This window comes from Diabrotica virgifera, chromosome 4, assembly GCF_917563875.1.
Source record: "Diabrotica virgifera virgifera chromosome 4, PGI_DIABVI_V3a".
In the NCBI taxonomy this organism is placed as follows: domain Eukaryota; kingdom Metazoa; phylum Arthropoda; class Insecta; order Coleoptera; family Chrysomelidae; genus Diabrotica; species Diabrotica virgifera.
In genome coordinates, this window is record NC_065446.1 from 40761923 (window position 1) to 40786570 (window position 24648).

Genomic DNA, 24648 nt, shown 5'->3' on the forward strand with positions numbered 1-24648 from the left:
ACTTTTTGGCATATATATAATACTAGTGACGTCATCCATCTGGGCGTGATGACGTAATCGATGATTTTTTTAAATAAGAGTAGGGGTTGTGTGATAGCTCATTTGCAAGGTTATTTAATTCTCTATTCACTAATATAAACATTAACATAACTATTTATACAGGGTGTACAAAAAATTTATTTTTTATTAAATTAACTTTGATTAAATTTGACAAATAGAAGAAAATTTTTTTTGTACACCCTGTATAAACAATTATGTTAATGTTAATGTAAATTATGTTAATGTTTATATTACTGAATAGAGAATTAAATAACCTTTCAAATGAGCTATCACACAACCCCTACTCTTATTTAAAAAAATCATCGATTACGTCATCACACCCAGATGGATGACGTCACTAGTATTATATATCTGCCAAAAAGTCCTAATTCAAAAATAAAAATCGACCTGTCTGAGGATTTCTCTTGAAATTTGCCCATTCTCGAAATAATGAATTTATGCAAACTCAAACGTCCTCACTTATACTACAGTGACGCGCCCGCTTGATTAGAAATTAAAAAAACAGAGGGGTTTTCGATATTTTATTGCAAATAATTCTTCGTGATTTCATCAATCAATGTTTAAAGAATATCTACGTACCTTGGCAACATTGAAATTTTTAGATAAATGTCCGATTTAGGGTTAAAAATGGCCGATTTCGCAATTTTCAAAATTTTCAATCGCTTATATAACAAAAACTATTAACTTAAGAGAAAAATCACTAAAGACGTTTTCTGTTTGGAATGATTCAAAAAATCTAAAAAAAAAATTGTTCGATGCAAAAAGAATAATTTTAGGAAACACCCCCAATCTTTCCCCTCGCCTAGCAAGGTCTTATGCTCTTCAGAATCGCCTGTCATTGTACACATTTCTTCTAAATGACTTACTCAAACACATACTTAAATTTAAACCTTACAGGAGAAAGTTTATTTTACCCCCTAAATTTGCACTTTTCGATTCACCTGGTAGATACACGTGCACCGCTGAGGGCTGCCAGGTCATGGTTTTTAGCCTTGGTGTGCTATGAATTATCACTAGAAAAATTTCTAGCCTTACAGGACGACCGCTAGTCGGAGGGTTCACTAGCTCTTAGACTAGGATCAGGGAACAATTTTGGAAACCAAACGAATATCTCGCAGAAAGTTTTTAGATGAAGTAATGGTTGTATTCGGATTGACGGATCAAGTACAAAAAGCCAGTGGAAAAACATTATCTGAATCCATGAGGGAAGCTAAGGACAGAAGCCGATGGAAAGAGATAGTTGCTCGTATTATAGGGAATCACGACACTCAGCAATGAGGAAACGACTGAGGAGGAGGAGGAATGGTTGTATTGCATGATGAAGATAATGCAGAAGATACAAGAGGGCAGCGTACCTTGCAAAAGAAAAATTTGTTTGATGGCCATGATGCAAACATAGGTTGAGAAGAGTTGGAAATTCCTGATTTCTGTAGGACAATATGTACATAATAATGCCGGAGAAGAAGTAGGTAGCTGAGAAAGATGTTTTACAATGGCTAGAAGTAGCTGAAGTTGACCCTGGGTATATCATGACTGAAAGTGAAATAGCAGATGAAGTTGTGAACCTAAAAAAATGAGGGTGGTTGTGAAGATAGCAACGAAAACAAAACAACATTGCCAAAAATGAAGTTTTCAGAGGTAAGATCGCATTTTTACGATCTAACAACATTTTGATTATTCGTGAGATAACGAAGTTCACTCTATTATACGCAATTTCGTAATTTTAGAGAGTTCATTATAAAAATATAAGGAAACTTCAAAAATGCAAACAAAGCTTGATTCGCTTTTCAAAGCAGGCCTGCTTTGAATCTGGATTACCGAAAGCAAGCGCGTCGATATCAAACAACGTCACTTCAGAACGAATGTCCGAAGAGAATTAAATTAATAGAATTTTGTTTGTGTTTTGCATATTTTCAAAATCAAGTTTTTGAAGTTATACTTCTTTACCGGCGATATGAGGGTGAATTTTTATATGTTAAAACCTATGATCCCTGCGCATGCGCATTATAACTTTGTTCTGATTGGATGTTTAAATGACATGTCAAAAATTATTCAATATGGCGGCTGTGGTACAGCTGTAGTTTGATTATTTATGGTTGTTGCGTTTTAAAATTTGTGTGAAAAGAAACAACAAACAAAAGTTAGTTAACAGTTATACTGCCTTTTTAAATAGTTTTCATATACCTATATCCTATATTTTTGGACTATTTTGGACAAGGAAAACTCATTCTAATTTGGTAAGTAGTTTTTATTATAATCATATTGTAATTATACATTTGGATTAGGTTGAAATACAGTATAGCGTCGATTATACGAACTAATTGGGAGACATAGGTGTTCGGAAAACCGATTTGTTCGGATAATCGAACTACAATATATTGATACATATTTATAGTCATACATATTTATCCACAAGTGAATAAAAGCCATATTTATATACCTACATATTTATTTATATCTTGATAATGACAACTAGCAACTAAACAAAAAAGTGCAGTCTTTGCAACAAACTTAATTATTTTTGGATACAATATTGAAGAAAATTGAAGATATTTTAAGCGTCAATTACTAACACTTGCTCGGTATTCGAGTGCGGGACGCGGGAGTCGATAGTTCGAATAAGCAGTCGTTCGGTTGATCGACGTTCGGGATAATCGACGCTCTACTGTACATTTATTTTCTCAAGAATGGGGATTTTAGAGAGAAATCCCAAATTAGGTCCGATTTTTATTTTTAAATTATGATTTTTTGGCGTAGATTTATTTATCTAGTAGGTATGTAATGCTTTGATTTACATACTTAATTTGATTACCAACAAAAGTTCTACCAATTTTCATCTAATATATTGTTTTCTTACTGTTTTGTTATATTTTAATATTTTCTTCCACAAAATTTAAACTGCATAATTTAATTATATTCAAAACAACTGTCAAACAGCAAAACGTTCAGTTACCCTATTTTTCCACATGACAAATAATGTGGAATTGGACGAGTGAGTCTAGGCTTCGATTACGAATCAATGCGCCGCGAAATTCACGGGTTCGATTCCCGATGCAAGTTTTTATTTTTTTATGCATTTTATGATTGTAAGTATATTTGTTATATAATTTTTTTTTTTTTCAGAAAATGCGTATTTAAAATTTTTGCCAACAATTATTATCGTTCAGAAATCATTTTTTCTTTGTGGCATTTTTCAATGTGTTTGTGTGCGTTTTATTCTTTTATATTTTTGGTATTGTCTTAAAAATCACATAATATGTAGTAGAAGTATAACTTCTTACGTGCGTACAAAGTACACACACATTCTTTTTTTAATTTATTTTAAACCTATTTTTATATAACGGACTTTCGGCTTTAACGGACACCCCGTTATTAGTCCGTTATATCGAGGTTTTACTGTACTTCAAAGATGACACGGTGAAATTTAAAAAAAAAAGAAATATTTTGCGCGACCAAAGCTACAGCGAGGTAAATGTGAAAACTCATCAAAATTGATTTTTCGCATTTTTGCATAAAATTTGATTTTTGAACATGTTCCACCAATTATAGATAAAAATAAATTTCATATTCGGATTCAGTGACCTCCAAAATATATAAAGAATGACCAAAATTTGTCATTCGCCTATCATGGTCGCTTTTTCGATTTCTAAACCTCAAATTAGGGTTGTGCGGCTTGCCTATAAAGCTATAAACACTATACAAGTATTTAAGATACCGTTACAGTTACGGGTTTACCCTATTTGTCATAATTAGCTCTATTATCGTTCTTAAAATTGATGGCTTCTTCAGAAAAAATCGTAATAAATATTAATAAACTGCGCGTCAGAGAAAACGGGCCACCCACAAAATTCAGGAAATTTTATGTTTTTATATCTCCATTTTCTTTCAAGTTGTTTTATGTTAATTAAATTAAAATTTTAAAAAGGGGTAAACCCTGTAGTTGGCTGTATACCTTCGATATAACAACGTGCAATGAAGTAAATACTTCTGTTGTATGTAGGCATATGAATTTATTAAAATTCTTAAAATTTATCCACAAGGGAGTGGAAGTACAAAACGTTTTCGGTGACCAGTTCAAACTGACCATCATCAGTGTAAACCTGGAAATAAGTGAAACACTAAGATTAAAAAGCAAAAGGGTGAAATTTTGACAGTTGAAAAAAATTAAGAAAATGTGGTTGCTTACGTCCAGTGTACAAGTAATTGTAACTAGCCACTTCAGTAGGTGTAAAAACCTCTAAATTACATTATTGTTACATTCTATATTAAAAAGTAGTCGACATTAAGTCGATGTCTTAAGATTTTAAAGATCACATGTCAATGTATTTCATCCTTGCTCGAAAATTGCACAAGGTACTTGTGTTCTAGTGAGAGGTTAACGACCAACTAGTTATTAGACAGTTTGGTGCCAGAAATGTATGACGAGATGTCAAAGGAAGGTAGGTGGATTTTTCATCTGTCATCCGAAAAATTTTTTTTAACAAAGAAAATTAATATTTAATTTTAAAATATATATAAAAAATGTCTTATAACTAGTCTGTTTAAACTGTCTAATAACTAGTTGGTCGTTAACCTCTCACTAGAACACAAGTACCTTGTGGAATTTTCGAGCAAGGATGAAATACATTCACATGTGATATTTAAAATCTTAAGACATCGACTTAATGTCGACTACTTTTTAATATAGAATGTAACAATAATGTAATTTAGAGGTTTTTACACCTACTGAAGCGGCTAGTTACAATTACTTGTACACTGGACGTAAGCAACCACATTTTCTTAATTTTTTCAACTGTCAAAATTTCACCCTTTTGCTTTTTAATTTTAGTGGTTCACTTATTTCCAGGTTTACACTAATGATGGTCAGTTTGACCGAAAACGTTTTGTACTTCCACTCCCTTGTGGATAAATTTTAAGAATTTTAATAAATTCATATAATAATATATCGTATGGCATTTTTGCCGGGGAGATCCTTTCGGACAGTTCCGGCGCCATTTACATCTTTAACCCTGTTTCAAGTAACGTGCTCTCACGTGCTCTCCGAGGTACGGTGAGACGGCTCGTGTCATTATTGGAAATGAAAATGGTTTGTCTTTGGCAGGGCTCGAACCCACGTATACTGGCGTACGAGGCCAGCGAATATGCCGTTACTCCACGGCCGCTCACAATAAATTCATATGCCTACATACAACAGAAGTGTTTACTTCATTTCACGTTGTTAATTAAATTAAATGAATTATCACGTGTACTGAGAAGCTAGACTGATCCTGAACCGTGGTGGCATTACACATTATTGAAACAAGTGGTACTTGCCTTTTCTTGACTCTATAATTCAATTCTTGTTATGATTGTAACTGTAATAGTACATCGAAATTTTCAATACATTTATTACTTTCTCAAATTCTTCCTTGTTTTGCATTTTATACTATCGCTAATGTGGGGTTACGTGCTACAAGAGTAACTGAATCAATAAACAATGAATTTAATTTGATACAAATAAGAAAAAAATAAAAAGATAGAAAATTTCTAAAATTTTATGGGTGACCCGGTTTTATCTGACGTGCAGTGTATTTTTAAATTTTTTTTTAATAAAGGTGCAAGGAGAAAAACTACAAGAGCAGTGAACAAGAATCACATATGTTAACTGTTTTATTTTATTTTTGGCGTAAAAAAATGACGATTAGAGAGAGAGAGAGTTTCCAAAAATGCTCTAGTTCAACTGTTTTAATCACAAATCTATAAAAATTTGTTCAAATCCAACTGCATTAAATCACACTAACATAAAATTAATATTAAATAAATATTTTTATATATACGTCATACCACAACGAAAGGAGCATAGTGTCGCAATTTCGTTTCCCAGTCTAGAACAAAAGTATAAATCTCATTTTAATTGTCAAAATATAAACACGCAAGCTCGAAATTATTGGAAATAAGAACTATATAAATGTAAAATTACTCATCCTAGGTACACTTTTGTTCATTTTTGTAGATATAAATTGAAATATAAGAATGTTATAAATGGTAAGAACCGTCCTGAGTTTTAATTTTACACGTAGTTTCAAAAGTTATGCATACCCTAAAATTATGCTCATTTTCATATTGATTTTTTCGTGAACAGATTAACGGATTGGGCTAATTTTTTTTATTATTTTAGATATTTCTTTGGTATTTATACAATTGGGCAAAGGTTTAATCAAACGACTTTTTTGTACATATACCGGGTGGAAGAAAAGAAATGCTTTTCCTATGTTAAGTTTGAGACACCCTGTATGGAGGACAAGGTACATCAGGTACATCAGGTGTGAGTATACATCCAAATCTTATGTTTTGTGAACATTTTGCTTTTTGAATGTCCCTGATATCTTTAGAAACAAAGAAAATAGACGGTTTTTATTCTTTAACATGTGTTTTAACTGAAACACAAGTTTGAGACACCCTATAGAGAGGAAAAGTGTATGTGTTTTAATAGTCTAAGAGCTAGAGCCGAAAAATCATCGTCATATGTAATATGGAGTTTGGCATGTGAAATGTGTCTATTGTATATTGATAATTATGACCCCTTTCAGGCTGACACCTCAGTGGATACAGGAAGTAGCAATAAGGGATGAAAGGGGAAAGTTAGTGTAGTCTTTAAAGGTTTTCACCTCTTATTTTGTTAAACCTCCATCGATTTGCATGAAAATTGGTGGCTAGTTAGAGCATACCCCAAGAAATAAAAATAATTTGGTGCCAACTTGCACTTTTACCCTGGGGGTGGATATCACCCTTTCTCGGGGGGTGAAAACTATTTTATTAAAAATAACCCCACAAATCGATAGAGGGACAAATTATAAGTAAAATTTGTTATATCATGTTATTAAAATAAATCAATACTTTTTGAGTTATTAAAGATCAAAGATTTGTCTGTTTAAGACTTTAAGAGCACATGCGTGAAGTTACAGATGATAAAAAGAACATATTAATTAATTGTATGTTACTAAAATAATATTTTTATATAGTATATACACCGTTCTTAGGCGTCAACGCCCTTCGGTAGGGATCTGTGGGGGAGTATCACCGAGCCGCAAGCCCTTATCCCTTGCCGTACTGCTCCCTCATAGGTCGATCAGATGCCCGCATATTCCAGTCTAAGCGCCAGATTCATATTTAGAATTTTATACTGACGCGTTAGCCTTTTTGTTTTTCCGATGGCCTGGCTTGGGCTTGAACTCTCGTACCTCACGTCGAAGTGAAGTGCGGGTCAGCCGCTAGTCGCACTGAGCTATCCGATCGACATATTTTTATATTATTTCGATAATATAAATTTAGCAAAAGTGAATTCGAATATGTCACATGTACCCATTATTGGACACCCCCAGTTTCTGGACATATTCAGTTTATATTGATAGAAAAAATTCAATGAAATATGGAAATGATATAAAAATAACATTTTACTAACATACAATTAATTAATATGTTCTTTTTATCATCCGTAACTTCACGCATATGCTCTTAAATAGACAAATCATTGATCTTTAATAACTCAAAAAGTATTGATTTATTTTAATAACATGATATAACAAATTTTACTTAAAATTTGTCCCTCTATCGATTTGTGGGGTTATTTTTAATAAAATAGTTTTCACCCCCGAGAAGGGGTGGTATCCACCCCAGGGTAAAAGTGCAAGTTGGCACTAAATCAGTTTTATTTCTTGAGGTATGCTCTTACTAGTCACCAATTTTCATGCAAATCGATGGAGGTTTAACAAAATAGGAGGTGAAAACCTTTAATGACTACACTAACTTTCCCCTTTCATCCCTTATTGCTACTTCCTGTATCCACTGTGGTGTCAGCATGAAAGGGGTCATAATTGTCAATATACAATGGACACATTTCACAGGAAAAACTCCATATTACTTATAATTATGATTTTTCGGCTCTAGCTCTCCGTCTATAACTGACGACATGCGATACGTAAGGAGGCCATGTCTTATCATACACTAAGTTGAAATTATTTTCAATATATAATGTGAAAGTAACAAAGTTTTCAAAGAATTAAACGCCAAAATATCATAGAGCCTCCATTAAACAATCTCGTCTCTATTATGTTGGGTTGTGCATACCGCTCACTTGATCGACAAATAACTCTTAAGGTGTCAACCAGAATTGTTAACGTTATGTGCCTTTCTGTTTTTAAAGGATGATTAACTGTTGTTTTTTACTGTTAATTTAGTTTTGTATCAGTTAAAACACGTCATATTAAAGAATAAAACCGTCTATTTTCTTTGTTCAATAAGACTGTAAAATGGTCACAAAACATAAGACTACAATACGATTTCGATGTACATATACCCACACTTATACCCTGTCCTCCCTACAGGGTGACTCAAACATAAACTAAGAAAAACACTTATTTTCTTTCACCCGGTATAAGATCAAAAGAGAAGTTTGAGTAAACCTTTGCCCAACAGTGTAAATGCCAAAGAAAAATCTAAAATAATACAAAAATTAGCGGAATCCGTTAATGTGCTCACGAAAAATTCAATTATGAAAATGAGCACAATTATGAAACATCTCTATAAAATTTGAAATTATTAACCGATTTTAACCATTTTTTAAATGTCACGTAATAACAGGTCTACTTCGGGTCATAATTTAAAATGTTTACTCAAATTTCCAGAGCATACTAAGACTTTTTCTTAGTCATGTAATGAACCAAAAAACCTGTACGTTTTAATTCGCATATTTTAAATTCCAGCTTGTAAGGTTTTAATTCGGCGTCTTACATTTATTATTCGAACGAAAGCGTTTTATAAACATCTCAAAATCTTCGGAAAAAAACACTTTAATGTCTCTTGGAACAAAATAAACCTCCAAGTGTTAACTTTACTCAGCCAAAATTGCGTCTAAAAAGCGCCGATCGAGCTATTAGAGTATAAGTGGAATACTATTAGCCCGTGGGAGAGTTTTTACCGCTGAAATTGCGGTAATGTGTGAGAAATATAATGCATTCCCGGACAAGCCACACCAAGCTTTTAGCCAAAATATAATCGATGCTTAAGCATTAGAAAACATCTTTGGAGATCAAGTGTATCTTTGGCAGTAGTGTTATTTGGGAATAGTATGTAGTCAGTGAAATAGTACGGGGCAATTAAATATTTGCCGACATGGTGTAGAAGCCATAAAGAACACGGAGAATTAGATCTGAATCTCCGTATAATCTCCTAATTGCCCTTCAGAGATCTGAGTTGCAACATGCCGGTAAAAAATATTTAAGTTGCAGTTTATGGAGTTTGTGGTAACTTACAAACTGTAACTTATAATTTTTTTAAAAATAAAAATGTATACCATTTTTATTCAGTTGCAATGCGAAGGCAAAACAATCTTATTTTTCACTTAGAATACGGAGTGCTGTCCAGCACTTTGAATCGACGATTTTCGACTCTTATTGGAGTCTCATCGGAGAGACGTAGGCCTGCTGCTCTATACTCTAAGTGACCAACAACGAGAGTTTATCCCCCACACCGCAACTGACGTGAATGGATTAGGTGACTAGCGTCATCTGGTAATTGAAAAGTAAAGTTTTCAATCCTAATAGCCGACATTAATAATATTGAAAAATATTACTAAAAGATTTTTAAATTGAAAACTTATTGGTCCATTTCCCTGGTGACACCTCCAAGGCTTCTACAATATGCAAGCCAAATGGATGCTGCAGTGAACCACCACCCCACCCTTATAATTTTGTTGTTACATTTTTCTTCTTGACGAAACAAATTAATGAAAGCTGCAATTTTCTACGGAGATATTTGGTCAAGGAAATTATTTTAACAAATAATAAAATCTTGTCAGTGTTTAATGGCAATGTTCTGAAAAAAGCTGAATTTTGACCCTTTTTAAGTCAAATTTCCACTATTCAAAAACTCATTATTTTTATGGAACCTTGTTTTGTATGTGCACACAAATTTCCGTACCCATTCATGTATCTCTTGTAATAATTAAGTAGTATGTTATGCAAACAATTAAAGATTATTTTCACTTATGTAACAGCTTTCTAGAAAATTACAAAATGGCAACAAACTGCCTTTTCATTTCTACATAGAACATTCTCAATTTATAATCTTTCTGGATATCGTTTATAGAGACATGTTAACCCCTTCGCGCCGGATCGTCATACGACAAGTCGCACCTTATATACGGATTCGCGCGCTTACCCGCTGGCGAACGCCAGCTCATGATGCACCCGTGTGCATCACCGTACGTAGCGGACAGTCACGCATGATGCACACGGGTGCATTACCGTACCGAAGAGGTTAAAACCAAAAATCGTATCTAAAAGAAGTAATTTCATAGTATAATTCTTATTTCCGAAGACTTCCAAATGTTTTCACTCACCATTTCCACTTATTGCTACAATTTTTCGAACTAAAGAAAGTTCGTGTTTGACTAATGCATTCCATGCGAATTCCAAGCATTTTCTGTAATGGCTGCTTGCGGCTGCGCCTGCGCAGTCCTTTGATTACTTTGCGCCTGCCTCATTATTTCATCGGCAGAAGAACAATGAGGTCTAGGTCCAGGTTCTGGTGTATACGTGAATGTCAGTCCAGTGGCGTAGATAATACCGTCGTTTCTGACCAGCGAAACGGGCACTTGTGTCGGTTGGCGGACCCACAGCCACTCTCCTCGGAATTGTGATATGTCCGGTACTACGCAAAGCATGCTTTCTTGGCATCTGAAATAAAAAAAAATACTTATAGGTAACATATTGCATAAAAAGGAGTTCTAAAAACCATGTAAGAAGAATTTGTTGATTCCATGCATGTACTTATAAACATTTTAATTTCGGCAGAAACAATTAGTGGCCGTCGTTAACAAAATTAAAGTGTTTGTTTATTCAATCTTAATTGCATCGAATAGCACCCTCTTTTAAAATCTCATAAGTGGCTTTAAGAAATTTATTATTGAATCGAGTCCGATAGCTTTTTTTCTATGAGCTGAATTAAATGGTTCGATAGGCAAAGCTTCCCTGGGCGTTGGATCGCTGAGAAATATTATGTATTACCGATTCAGCTACTGAAGCGGCCGGTGCTGGCTATTTGGGAGGCATTTGGGGACTTATCTTCCCAGTATCACCAATTTCTATTAAAAGTCAAGTAAAATTTCTGTCTTCAAATGAAATTATGATCATTTTTGTGTTATTGTTGAGAAATGTGGAAGTGAAGGGGAAACAGTTCATAATTCATTAACTTGTTCATTGAGAAACAGTGCTTCTTCTATGAAATGTCTACAGTCGAAGCAAGTAGGTAAGTATAGTGATACAAATAAATTCGCGTTTTTTAATTGTCTTAATTATTCTGTTTAGCAGATAATCACTGAGCTCAATATTTTCAATTGGTGAACCATAAAAAGAAGGAAAATATACCTGATAGTATTTTACTTTCTTCCATTTGTATCTAATGTAGTGCAGTGTTATATTTTTTTGGCATATCTCTGCTTGTATCACCATTGTTTTTTTATGTTCAACACTAAATTAAAGGTATCAAATTGTAATGGACATTTTTGTTTGTATGATCTGAATTAATAATATGTCCAACTATATATGATTTGGCTAAGAGTAATAAATATAACCAGTATGTAACAGATTTTGTATTATTTAATATATTTGACAATCTTGTTTTCTCTTGGACATTAAAAACGCAATTCTAATTATTTTTGATTAAGGCTAAATAAGGTAAGTGTGATTGTTTCTTATTCTTTAGCATTTAAGCAAAGTACTTAACCTATTTCTTCCATTGTTCTGTGTTATTTATTTACATACAATAAGCGACACGCTACTAGATACATGGGTAGGTTCCTAAGTGTTATGCTTATGGGCTAATCCGGTCCGTTCTCAGATGTGACTTTCATCCCTGTCAAAGAACTATTCAAAATAATTGTTTTTCCATACAAAAAATACATTAATTAATATGAATTCGCTTAGCCGAGATTCATTTTGACACATTCGGAATAGAAAACATCTTCTTCTTCTTTTTGTATAGACATGACTCTGTATGTTTTTTCAATGTGCGTGCAAGACATAGGAATCTACTCACATCACTGCATGTATCAAAAATCCCTACCTCACACTAATAATTGCTCAAATCAACTTAATTTTTCATTAAACTATATTATAGTTTATACTATACTCTTGTGGAATTTATTTTTACAAAATATTTTTATTTTGTACAATAAGTAATTTTTTCATTTGTTATCAATACATTATAATGGTGTAAATAAATAAATATTGATTGGCGTAAGGTTTATGGTATTTATGTGTGTTTACTATTAATAATATTGGCTATGAGCAGGTATGTTTGGTTGTGTACATTGTGTAGTAATTTCCAGTCACGTCTAGCAACCTAACTTCCCAAAAAAAAGAATTTGTGTGTACTTTGTACGCACGTAAGAAGTTATACTTCCATTATATGATTTCTTAAAAATAAATATACTTTCAACAGTTTGTTTTAATTTTTTTTAAACACCAAACTAATTGTGTGCTTACCCTTACCCTGTGATCAGGGGCATCACAAGGGGGCGGCATAATCAGTAAAATAAAAAAAATTGTCAGATTGTGTAAAAATGTTGCCAGAAACTATAGAAAAAATTAAAAGTTAGAGACAATATGGCTAATGACCAAATAAAAATTTAATAAAATTGCAGAAAATTTTGATATAAGTTCCGAATTTCCAGCTGAAAATGAAATTAGAGCCAGGAGAAAAAACATTTATTTGACTACGAAAAATATGTGGAGGAGCTATTAACAGATGAAGCTAAATTTAAAATAAATTTGTTCATCTATACTTCAAACATTGCTGTTAATTCTTTGATTGATCGATTTTCGCTTCTAGAAACTCATAATAAAAATTTTTAATTTTTATATATTTTTAAATTGAGGGAAATAGATGATGAAACACTAGAAAAATATTGTATGAATCTTCATTCAATACTGTCAATAGAAAAAGAAAAAAATCTGATGATATAATGATCTTCTAATAGGAGAATTGCGTGATATATTTCAAATGAAACCATACTCCATGAAACCTTTATAGAGGTTTTGAACTATTTGTGCCAAAATGACCTAATTTCTTTATACCCAAATGTAGTTGTAAACTAAGAATTTTATTAACACTCCCTGTCTCGGTAACTAGTGGGGAAAGAAGTTTTTCAAAATTCAAAACTATTTACGAAGCTCCATGACACAAACAAAACTAAAAAATTTAGCAATTATTTCAATAGAGCTCTCACTAGATGCTACACTTGTCTCTCCCAACTAGACTACACCAATCTGATTGACGAGTTTGCCAAAATTAAAGTCAGAAGGGTAGCATTATAATTTTTGTAAATGTTACTTAAGAGCATAGGGGCAAAAATTTGCTTGCAATGCTTTTTAAATGCATTCACTTTTTTTCGAATCCTGAAAAAACTAACAAATATTTTTGAAAAATTTAAACGTATATTGAAAGATTACATTATTACCGAGGGCCGAAAGTCCCTTAGAATAAACAAAAGGTTTCTTTTGAATAAGATATTTGTAATTTAAAATTACACTCAATTTTCTCTTTTTTTTTTCATCCTGTAACTTATTCAAATAATTATAGAGATTTTGTGGGACCTTCGGCCCTCTGTAATAATGTAATATTTTAGTCTGCATTTAAATTTTTCAAAAATACTAAATAGTTTTCTCAGGATCTGAAAAAAAAATGAATGCATTTAAAAAGCATTGCAAGCAAATTTTGCGCCTACCCCCTTAATGTAGTGTTAATACATATTTCATTTAATTTAAAGTATGTTTTGTTTTTAAAATAGAAGTTTTCGTTCGTTTTGTGTAGTTTCTTTTAATAAAAATAAAAGATAGGTAAGTTTCAATAATAAATTTAAGGGGCGGCGGCATTTCGAAGACTTGCATCATATTGAGAAGATGTACCGCACGGCTCTGTGTATAATTAATATACAATATATTGTTTTAATAATACTCATCTTACTCCTGAAGAAGACAAATCCAAAGACACAAAAATTATAATAAATATGTTTACTAAAAACACTAATATATTCTTTTCACACCTTTTCTTGCACTGATATGTTTATACATAACTAGAAAGATTTAGCAACTAAACGCCATACTGTCTGTGTGCGCATGCGCGCAGTATTATGAAATTTTACTCTCAATCGCGCCTAAAGAAGTATAACTTCAAAAATTAACAACGTCACTAGACAGTCGTGTCTCAGATTAGCGAATCGACTTTAGTATTGTTAATCTGCTTTAAAATAACTTTATTCAAACACCAAGAATATTACAATACTTTAAAACTTTAACTTGCAACTTTAACAAAATGACAACTATTAACGTCAAATACAGCCGATCTCTAATTTGTCAACTTTCTATGTTAATATTCAGTTTCTATCAATGATTTGTCAATAGGGCTTTTCATCGTTTGTCATTTGTTTCGAGCCTCTGTCATGTGCCATCTAATATTAATATATCTGCGTCATACGTTATTGTATATATCAATGATACAAACCAAAGACGTATGGCGTAGATGTCTGAATATTATATGGCACCTGACAGAAGCTCGAAACAAATGACTGTGAATGAAAAGCCCTATACGCATGAATGGCCATGTCCCATTCAAATAGTGAAGCGAAATTGCTACCAACATACAAGAGAGAGGTCCTAGAGAGAGATAGAGAAGGTGCTGGAAAATTTGACAGGCCGTGTAATTTCAGTTGCCAGTATTTAAAAATTAAGTTTAAGTTAATAAAATTAAAAAAATATGAGGTCTATTTCCCCGATTTAAGTTGATATAGGCAACTGAAATTACACGGCCTGTCAAATTTTCCAGCACCTTCTCTGTCTCTCTCTAAGACCTCTCTTTTGTATCGTGACCGCATTAATTTTCATCGTGCCTATTCCATCCGTATTGACAGTTCATTGGTTTCTATACATTTTCTGACGTTCTAAACGTCACTAGGCATAACAATAAGCATTGCAACAAGTGCGGAGTCCAGGACTGTAATAGCTCAATGTTCCTATGTATCTAGTTGGGTGGCGGTTACTGTATATTTTTTGGATTTAATAGTTTTCTATGTCTCTCAAAAACAAGATCATGTGGCGCCCTTTTTGAGAATTTTTTTTAAATAAACATTGTAATTTACCACTGAATGCACAACAAACCAGAATATCTTAAAGCACTTACTAACTATGCTTACCTATACATAGTCTCAGCTTCAACATCTCCAAACCAAACTTGCAGCGAAGGAGAAAAATTATCACCAGTAAGCTCGAGCATAGCTACGTCCCCTCCACCATTTAAATGTAAACTGTGTACTATCGGCACTGGTGTAACTGGAGATCGCACTGGACCCATCCCCTCATAAAACTGATATTCTGCTTTATCTGTGGATATGATGGTCCAGCACGCTCCATCGTTGATCATTTCCTTATTTGATTCCTTTGGGCAAGGTGTGGCTTGAAACTGAATGATCCGTTCTTGGGATAGGCAGAGGTACATTCGTTCTGTATCTTTCATATAGAATGCACATTTATGAAGTTGAGATACTGGATCATCCGCTTCCAATAAAGCTTGTTGTTTGTCTACCTGTAAGAAGACATAAGATGAATAGAGATATATGAGATGGTACATCGCAAAAATGAAATCAGTTGAAACTAATAAGCTATTGATTATGTTCAAAATAAGAGAGCTAAAAGGAACTACAACGTTAACGGGATTTTATTGTCTCATATGGTCAACGAACCTCTATATTTGAAAAAACCGCGGAGTGCTACCATTTAAATGGGCGCGTTTTTGAGAAAGAGGTGAATTAGTCCCTAGGCACAGGGTGAATTAAGGTGAGTTTCATTCACTTTTGGTACAAACACTTCTACAGGAAAATTGTTTCAGGATAAATTTACTATCGAAATATCATATTTTAAAGTCAAAAATATTTTTTTTTACAAAAATACACTCAAAAGAAAAGCAAGAAAAAAACACGAAAGAAAGCAATTTTGTTTTTTGCCCCATAATTTTTTTCCACAGGGATATAGGTACAATAGGCATTGCTTCAGCGAAAAATAACTTCCATCCTTCCTTTTTAAAATGACGTTTGGTAGAAGTCTCTAGGATTTATAGTTTCCGAAATAGGATTTTTCAAAGTTTGCGCTCACAGAATTTTTGAGCCATTTCCCCATTATTTTGCAAACATTGTTCTGTAACTTTTTTCTACGCATTTCTAGGTATATGCAATGGTACATTTAGTAGAAAGAGAAGTCAATTACCTTTGAAATAGTCTACTGTATGAGGTCGTATGACTAGTTTTAAACAAGTTATGCTTTTTCAAGATTTTATACTTTTAATGATTTTTTATATTTTTTATGATTATTTTTTAAATTTCTCATTATGACTTTTTTCTTGTACATTTAGATAGATACATTCCGGAATAAAAAAAAGAATGTGTGTGTACTTTGTACGCACGTAAGAAGTTACACTTCTATTACATATTCTGTGATTTTAACGAAATTGATATAATGTACTTTAAACAGTTTATTTATATTTTATTTAAGCATTAAACTAATTTTAATACTTACTACTTTCCAAAAATTTTTATTAAGACAATACCAAAAATTTAAAAAAATAAAAGAATAAAACGCACACAAACACATTGAAAAATGCCACAAAGAAAAAATTATTTCTGAACGATAATAATTGTTGGCAAAAATTTTAAATACGCATTTTCTGAAAAAAAAAAGTATATAACAAATATACTTACAATCATAAAATGCATAAAAAAACAAAAAAAAAAATAAAAACTTGCATCGGGATTCGAACCCGCGAATTTGGGGGCGCTTTGATTCGTAATCGAAGCCTAGACTCACTCATCCAATTACACATTATTTGTCATGTGGAAAAATAGGGCAACTGAACGTTTTACTGTTTGACAGTTGTTCTGAATTTAATCAAATTATGTATGTAGTTTGATTTTTGTGGAAGAAAATATTAAAATATAACAAAAGAGTAAGAAAACAATATATTAGATGAAGATTGGTAGAACTTTTGTTGGTAATCAAATTAAGTATGTAAATCAAAGCATTACATACCTACTAGATAAATAAATCTACACCAAAAAATCATAATTTAAAAATAAAAATCGGACCTAATTTTGGATTTCTCTCTAAAATCCCCATTCTTGAGAAAATAAATTTATTCCAACCTAATCCAAATGTATAATAACAATATGATTATAATAAGAACTACTTACTAAATTAGAATGAGTTTTCCTTGTCCAAAATAGTCCAAAAGTCCAAAAATATATATGAAAACTATTTAAAAAGGCAGTATAACTATTAACTAACTTTTGTTTGTTGTTTCTTTTCCCACAAATTTCAAAACGCAACAACCATAAATATAATCAAATCACAGCTGTGCCACAGCCGCCATATTGAATAATTTTTGACATGTCATTTGAACATCCAATCAGAACAAAGTTATAATGCGACTGCGCCCAGATTGAAGGTTTTAATCATATTAAAATTCACCCTCATATCGCGCCTAAAGCAGTATAACTTCAAAAAGCTTATTTTCTTTACTTTAAAATGGTGTATAGCAATCACCTCTAGGACTATTTTTAAACAAGATATCCGTAGGATATCCAAGGGTATCCAAGGGCAAAATTTTAAATTTTTTTATTTTTGTCAATTAGAAGAATATAATTGCATATTGTAACATAATTTTTAATTCCAAATAACTTTTCTTAATAACAATTTTCGATATTTTATAAAGGTACTTTACTCTTGAGCGAAATTCATATTTTTTAACATACCTCGTACACTATTGATACAATTTTATATCTGATGATTACATCTTAAGTTTTAGACTATGCAGAGTATTTTATAAAGAATAATTTTTTTCATAAAGTTAATAATAAAAAGTTTTCCATATGGTTCCAACTTAGTGGGACCTTATTGCATGTGTATATGTCAAACTTTGAACAAGCATATCTTGTTTAAAAATAGACCTAGAATTGTTTACAATACACCATTTTAAAGTAAAGAAAATAAGCTTTCCTTTTTATTCATATACACAATGTATATACCTAAATATACAATAAAAAAGTTATAACGAGAAATAAAAAAAAAACGTAAAGTATATCAAAGGTCATTAAAAGTATAAAATTTTTAAAACCCATATCTTACTTAAAAATAGTCATACAGCCTTCTACGATAGACCGTTTTAAAGGTAATTGACTTTTCTTCCTAATAAATGTAATATTGCATATACCTAAAGCTACGTAAAAAAAGTTACAGAACAATGTTTGCGAAGTAACAAGGAAAATGGCCCAAAATTGTTGTGAGTGGCGAAATTTGAAAAATCATATTTTGAAAACTATAAATCATATGATTATACCAATTATACAGACTTACACCAAACGCCATTTTAAAGAGGAAGGATGGAAGTTTTTTTTTCTGTGAAGCAATGCCTATACCTATTCGCGGTGTGCAAGTACTTGGAAGGGAAACGAGAAACGACCGTGCGCGAGTCGCGGAGAAATATTGCAACTATCTTAAATAATTCATATTGTCAATTGAAATTGTCAAATTGACGTATATTTCATACCTTCTGTCATTGAAGCAGAAAAATTATATATTGCTCCACAATATTGATATGATATGCAATTATTATATAAAGGTAAATTTAATTAATTGTATTTTGAGTGCAGTACTGCATTTTAATAACTAATTTTATTTACTACATACAATTGTTCACGTTTTCATAACATAACCTGAATCTTATTTTTTCTTCTTACTATTTTTTTGGACTATGGCCTTGACAATATTATCCAGTAACCAGGACTAATATAATTGGCCAATATAATTAAAAGTGCGAATAAAAGTACAGAGCGAAGAAATAGGGGTCGCTTTGCCGAACTTGCACGGTCCCAATATCCCCGTGGAAAAAAGTTATAGGGCAAGAAACAAAAATGCTACCTTTCGTGTTTTTTTCTTGCTTTTCTTTTGAATATATTTTTGTAAAAAAAATATTTTTGACTTTAAAATGTGATATTTCGATAGTAAATTTAACCTGGAAAATTTTTCCTGTAGACGTGTTTGTACCAAACGTGCATAGAAATCACCCTAATTCGCCCTGTGCCTAGGGACTAATTCACCCCTTTCTCTAAAACGCACCCCTTTAAATGACAGCACTCCGCGGTTTTTTCATATTTAGAGGTCCATTGACTATATAAAGAATGGGAAAGATATGCCAAGAACCGATGGCACACCAAGTGAACTTTTAAAATACTGAGAGAAAATAATAATTGATAGCACAGAGGTACTTTTTCACAGAATTTTAAGTATGTAGCAAGCATATAGTTTATAGTATGTATTTTTTTTTTGTTCTGATTCTGGCCTTGGTTTTGTACGTATTTACAAACAGCAAAAATGGAAAAGCACTTGACCCCGATGAAGCGAGTGCAGTTTTTGGGAAAAATGGAATAAAAGCCCTCTGTGGTCCCTTTAACAGAATTTATGACACTGGGATATTACCAACTGATTGCCTAAAGTCGCCATTTGTCAGAATATCAAAGGAATATCGTGCAAAGACATGCAGTGATTATCGGAAATTAAGTCTGATGTCACGTTTTGAAGATCTTCCTATGAGTACTGCATAGCAGAATACTCTGGTCAAATTAGAAAAAGACAAGAGGAAAAGTTATTTACCAGCAATTTTATTGCTGGAATCGAATCTTATGATTGTATATATTAATAATATAGGTATGCAAAGTCCGCAGATAGTGTGCTATTTTTTTATACACAAATTAGCGCTCGTGTTTTTTTCAATTATTGCTCTGTAAAGTTTGTTTTAGACTATAACATAAAATGATATAAGAAAATGGTATACTAAATTTTGTCACAATGTAAGACAGAAAACAAAATCTGTTAACAGAAAATGTTATACAAATTAGAACATGTCCTATTTGATACCAATTATTAGTACACAGGCATGCGCAGTTAGGTTATTTTCGTTATACGAAATTGGTTTTTTAAGGTTACCTTTTCTTTTAAGAAATGTTGCAATGGAAGAAGCAGATAATAATAGAGTTTTCTTATCCATCATATAATATATCTTTGTAACATAAAATATCAAAGAAAACACTAAACTATAATAAATTTACAATCAAGATGCAGTAGAAATAAACAAACCAATACCCGTTAAATGCTACTAGGAGCCCTCCCGAATCATAATTTACAATGTATATATGTTACATTTTAAGTTGATTCTCAGTTAGAGTTGACTCCAACTAGTTGGAGTCAACTCCAACTGAAACGAGCAGTAAAAGTTGATTTTAAAAATTTAAATCAACTTTTACTAGTTGGAGTTGACTCTTCCTGGATCGATTCAGTAAATGTTGATTATACGAGAATCTCAAGTGCATTTTTGATGAGTGTGCGTTTCTTTGTTTTGACCATTTCAACTACTTATTAGTATAGTCTGTAACGTCGCCCCCGTTAGGTAAATTATTCTGATTCGTTTTTTTGCACAAACTTACTCAAAGAAATACATCCGTATAACAATCCTTATAACAAATACACAGGGTGTCACGCGGTACCGCGGTCGAAAAATTGTTTAACCAATTTTTGTTAACCAAATTCACAAAAATAATTTTTATCTACTCTATCTCATATTATGTAAAGTGTAAAGGTTTTATTGTGTGAAAATTGTAAATATAGATAGCAGTACATGAAGGGTTTAAAGTGTGTCTGAAGTAACAATGTATTTTAAATCGGTTTTACTTTTTCGCACTGTTTTTTAGCACACTTTCATATAATTAAACATCCTTAACTTTCGCCTTCGGGAGGAAATCAGACACGCCCTTGCAACGGCAACTTAAATGCTCACAAAACAGCGACCACGGAAGCAAAGATGGATGAGAGAGGAAATATTGGATTTAATGGACGTCAACTAAAAAACAACAAATCTGTAGGAAAAGATGAAATACCAGCTGAGCTATTGAAGTTAATCAACGAGGAAAACTTAGACCTTCTTCTTGGACTATTTAATAATGTTTACAATACAGGGACTATCCCTAAAATATGGCTTGAATCAGTCTTCATACAACTGCCTAAAAAGAAGAATGCCAAATTATGCCAGGACTTCCGCCTTATAAGTCTATTAAATAACATTCTGAAGCTTTTCTTGCGTATCATACAGAACAGAATATATTATAAAAAATGTGATGAGGTCACCGGTCAAGAACAATTTGGCTTCAGGAAAGGTATGGGGACACGAGAAGCAATATTCTGTCTTCAAACTCTGGCACAAAGATACAAAGATCAGCAAGCAGACCTTTTTATCTGTTTCATAGATTTTGAGAAAGCGTTCGATAGGGTAAAGCACAAGACCTTGATAGAAAGATTGAACGACATCGGAGTCGACAAAAGAGATTCTAAAATTATAGAGGCTATTTATTGGAATCAGACAGCAATCATAAGGACCAATGGTAATACGTCAAGGCCAATTGAAATACAACGAGGTGTTAGACAGGGTTGTGTGCTATCACCCATACTTTTAACGTCTACTCTGAGGTAATATTTGCGAACTCTTTATCGCACTCTTCAGAAGGAATCAGGATAAACATGCAGAGAGTAAATAACATCCGGCATGCAGATGACACAGTATTAATGACTGATTCGGACCATAGTCTGCAGATACTGCTGGATAGGGTTACTGAGAGTTGTGAAAAAATGGGGATGAAGATCAATAATGCGAAAACCAAAGTTATAAGAATATCAAGGAACAAAAATTTACCTCTTCCAATAAATATGTGAAACACCAACAGCTTGAATACGTAAGCCAGTACAAATATCTTGGTTGCTGGTTCAACAATCAACTTGATTATAAACAAGAAGTCAAGAGCGAGAATAGAGGTAGCCCGACAGGGGTTTATCAAAATGAAAAGCTTATTTTGTAACAGTAGCATTAATATCAGCCTTAGATGTCGTTTTCTGCATTGCTATGTGTGGTCAATACTTTTGTATGGAACGGAGGCCTGGACACAACACAACACTGATGAACAAGTTGGACGCCTTTGAACTCTGGCTTTATAGAAGAGACTTGAAAATACCTTGGACAGCCCACACCACCAACGAATATGTTCTGAGGAAAATAGGTACAGATAGGGAACTGCTAAAAATCATTAAAGTCAGAAAAGTTAGCTACCTGGGACACATAATGAGAAACAAAAAGTACCGCCTCACGCAACTGATCATCCAGGGTATGATTGAAGGAAAACGGGGTCCCGGTAGGCGCCAGATTTCATGGCTTACAAATATCAGACTGGACCGGCCTTGATTCAACATCTTTGTTTAGAGCCGCATTGGACAGAGACAGATTTGCCAGTGTAGTCGCTAACCTCCACTAAAGGAGAAAGCACCACAAGAAGAAGAACTTTCGCCTTGTCATGGTGATGACATGTGAGCAATAAATTACAAAAAAAGTTTTGACAGTTTTGTGGTTTCACAGAAGTTTGAATTTTTAAATGCCAAAATGGTGCAATGGTGCATCTCACTCGCACTCACATTGATAGCTGCGTCAATACGCTCCTAGCACTCATTGTTAATAATTAAAAATAACCGCTTAGTAATAAAATAATAACAAAAATTTCTTCAATATCTTGTAGGGGGGGGGTCGTTAAAATTCGTATGACAGTAATGACAGTAATGACAGATGACTTTTGCATATTGTATACCTACCTAATTACTAAATCTGTAAAGTTTTGATTTATTTTGTATGAATATAATTGCGAAACACTACAGAATTTTACTTTTTGACATAAATTTTATTAATAATAAGATAAATTTTGTACAATATTTTTAATAATTAAAGTAAATAAATTTTAATTTCACTCAAATAAATAATCGATTGCTACCATTGACCACTTACATTCAATCTTGGTTAATTTGATTAATAATCGCGGCAGGTGAAGTAACATTCTTCTTTAAATACAACAAAGTGTTACTTTACTGCCGAAAATGAGGGCAAATGAGTACAATAATGGATGATTTTAGTGACGTTTGGCGATAAACAATGATTTTAAACAAATTCGCTAAAATAATTTTTTCACTTCGTACAATTTTTTTAGATCCTTTGGGCCTTTTTTCTCTAAAATTGACTGTTGTCGAGTTATTAGCGACTTTTTTTTTGGCATAGGCTTTTGCCATTCAGCCAGTCACAACCTTTTTAAGTTCTTCCTAAAGCAAAGAAAAGAAAGTATAATTATCACAATACCTATTTGATTATCAGTAAGGAATAATATTAGCGACTTAAATTTTGAAAAACGCCAAAATAACCATTTTTAAGGTTTAATAACTCGGTTAAAGATAATTATTGTGAAAGTCGAGCGAGCGGCCGTGGAGTAACGGCATAATTGCTGGCCTCATACGCCAGTGTACGTGGGTTCGAGCCCTGCCAAAGACAAACCATTTTCATTTCCAATAATGACACGAGCCGTCTCACCGTGCCTCGGAGAGCACGTTAAGCCGTCGGTCCCCCTGGGCTAGTGTACATCGACACTAGTTACTTGAAACAGGGTTAAAGATGTAATTGGCGCCGGAACTGTCCGAAAGGCAAAAATGCCATACGATATTATATATTATGAAAGTCAGAAACTAAAAAAATCAAAGATTAAAGCTACCTCTATAAGATCCTGAAGAAATTTTTGTCATTACTTCATTAATAAGATATTATTTTTAATTATCAACAATGAGCGCTAAGCGTGTATTGAGGCGGCCGTCAATGTGAGTGCGAGTGAGATTGACCATTGGACGGCCGGAATGGTGCATCTCTTTAGTACTCACCATTGACGGCCGCCTAATACGCATTTAGCGCTCATTGTTAATAATTAAAGATACAGCTTAGTAATAAAATAGTGACAAAAATTTCTGCTGGATCTTGTAGAGGGGGCTATAAACTTTGGTTTGGTCGCTTTCTGACTTTCATAATAATGGATTTTAACCGAGTTATTAAGCCTTGAAAATGGCTATTTTCGCATTTTTCAAATTTTAAATCACGTGTAACTCGACAACAATCAGTTTTAGAGAAAAATCACAAAATACCTTTTTTTGCTCAGAATAACCCAAATGATTGTTCGAAATAAAAAAATTATTTTTGTGAATTTGTCTAAAAAAAATTTTTTAAACAATTTATCGATCAAGGTACTGCCTGGCACCCAGTAAATTTGTTATAAGGACCTCTTTTTGAGTAAGTTTGTGCAAAAAATTCGAATCGGAGTAATTTACCTAACGGGGGCGACGATACAGCCTAGACTAATTTGAACATTTTCAGTATCATTTAATTTCTAGAATCGGCTGTTTGTATGAATCAGAATCAACTTTTACTAAATGGCATTGGGAAGAGTATACTTTTCCTAGTGGAGTCTACTTTTACTAGTAAATGTTGAATATAAATCTTCATTTTATATTTATAATCAACTTTTACTGAAACCAGCCGTTAGAGTTGACTCCAACTAGTTGGAGTCAACTCCAACTGGATAATCAACTTGAACTGTAACATATA

The 24648-nt window shown here is 32.8% G+C and overlaps 1 protein-coding gene across 3 annotated transcripts in view; it reads right to left on the minus strand.

Annotated features, from left to right (window-relative positions):
• LOC114325513 (suppressor of hairless protein) overlaps positions 1-24648 on the minus strand; it is a 59585-nt gene that overhangs the window by 18454 nt on the left and 16483 nt on the right. For 2 of the 3 annotated variants that reach the window (XM_050648170.1, XM_028273589.2), the window contains exons 3-4: positions 15290-15678; positions 10439-10775 (exon numbers count right to left, since the gene is read on the minus strand). In XM_050648170.1, the coding sequence (XP_050504127.1) occupies positions 10490-10775; positions 15290-15678 (675 nt within the window). In that variant the 3' untranslated portion in view covers positions 10439-10489. Of the gene's footprint in view, positions 1-5769; positions 5925-10438; positions 10776-15289; positions 15679-24648 lie in introns of those variants that run through there. The other variant, XM_028273588.2, reaches the window with a different exon arrangement.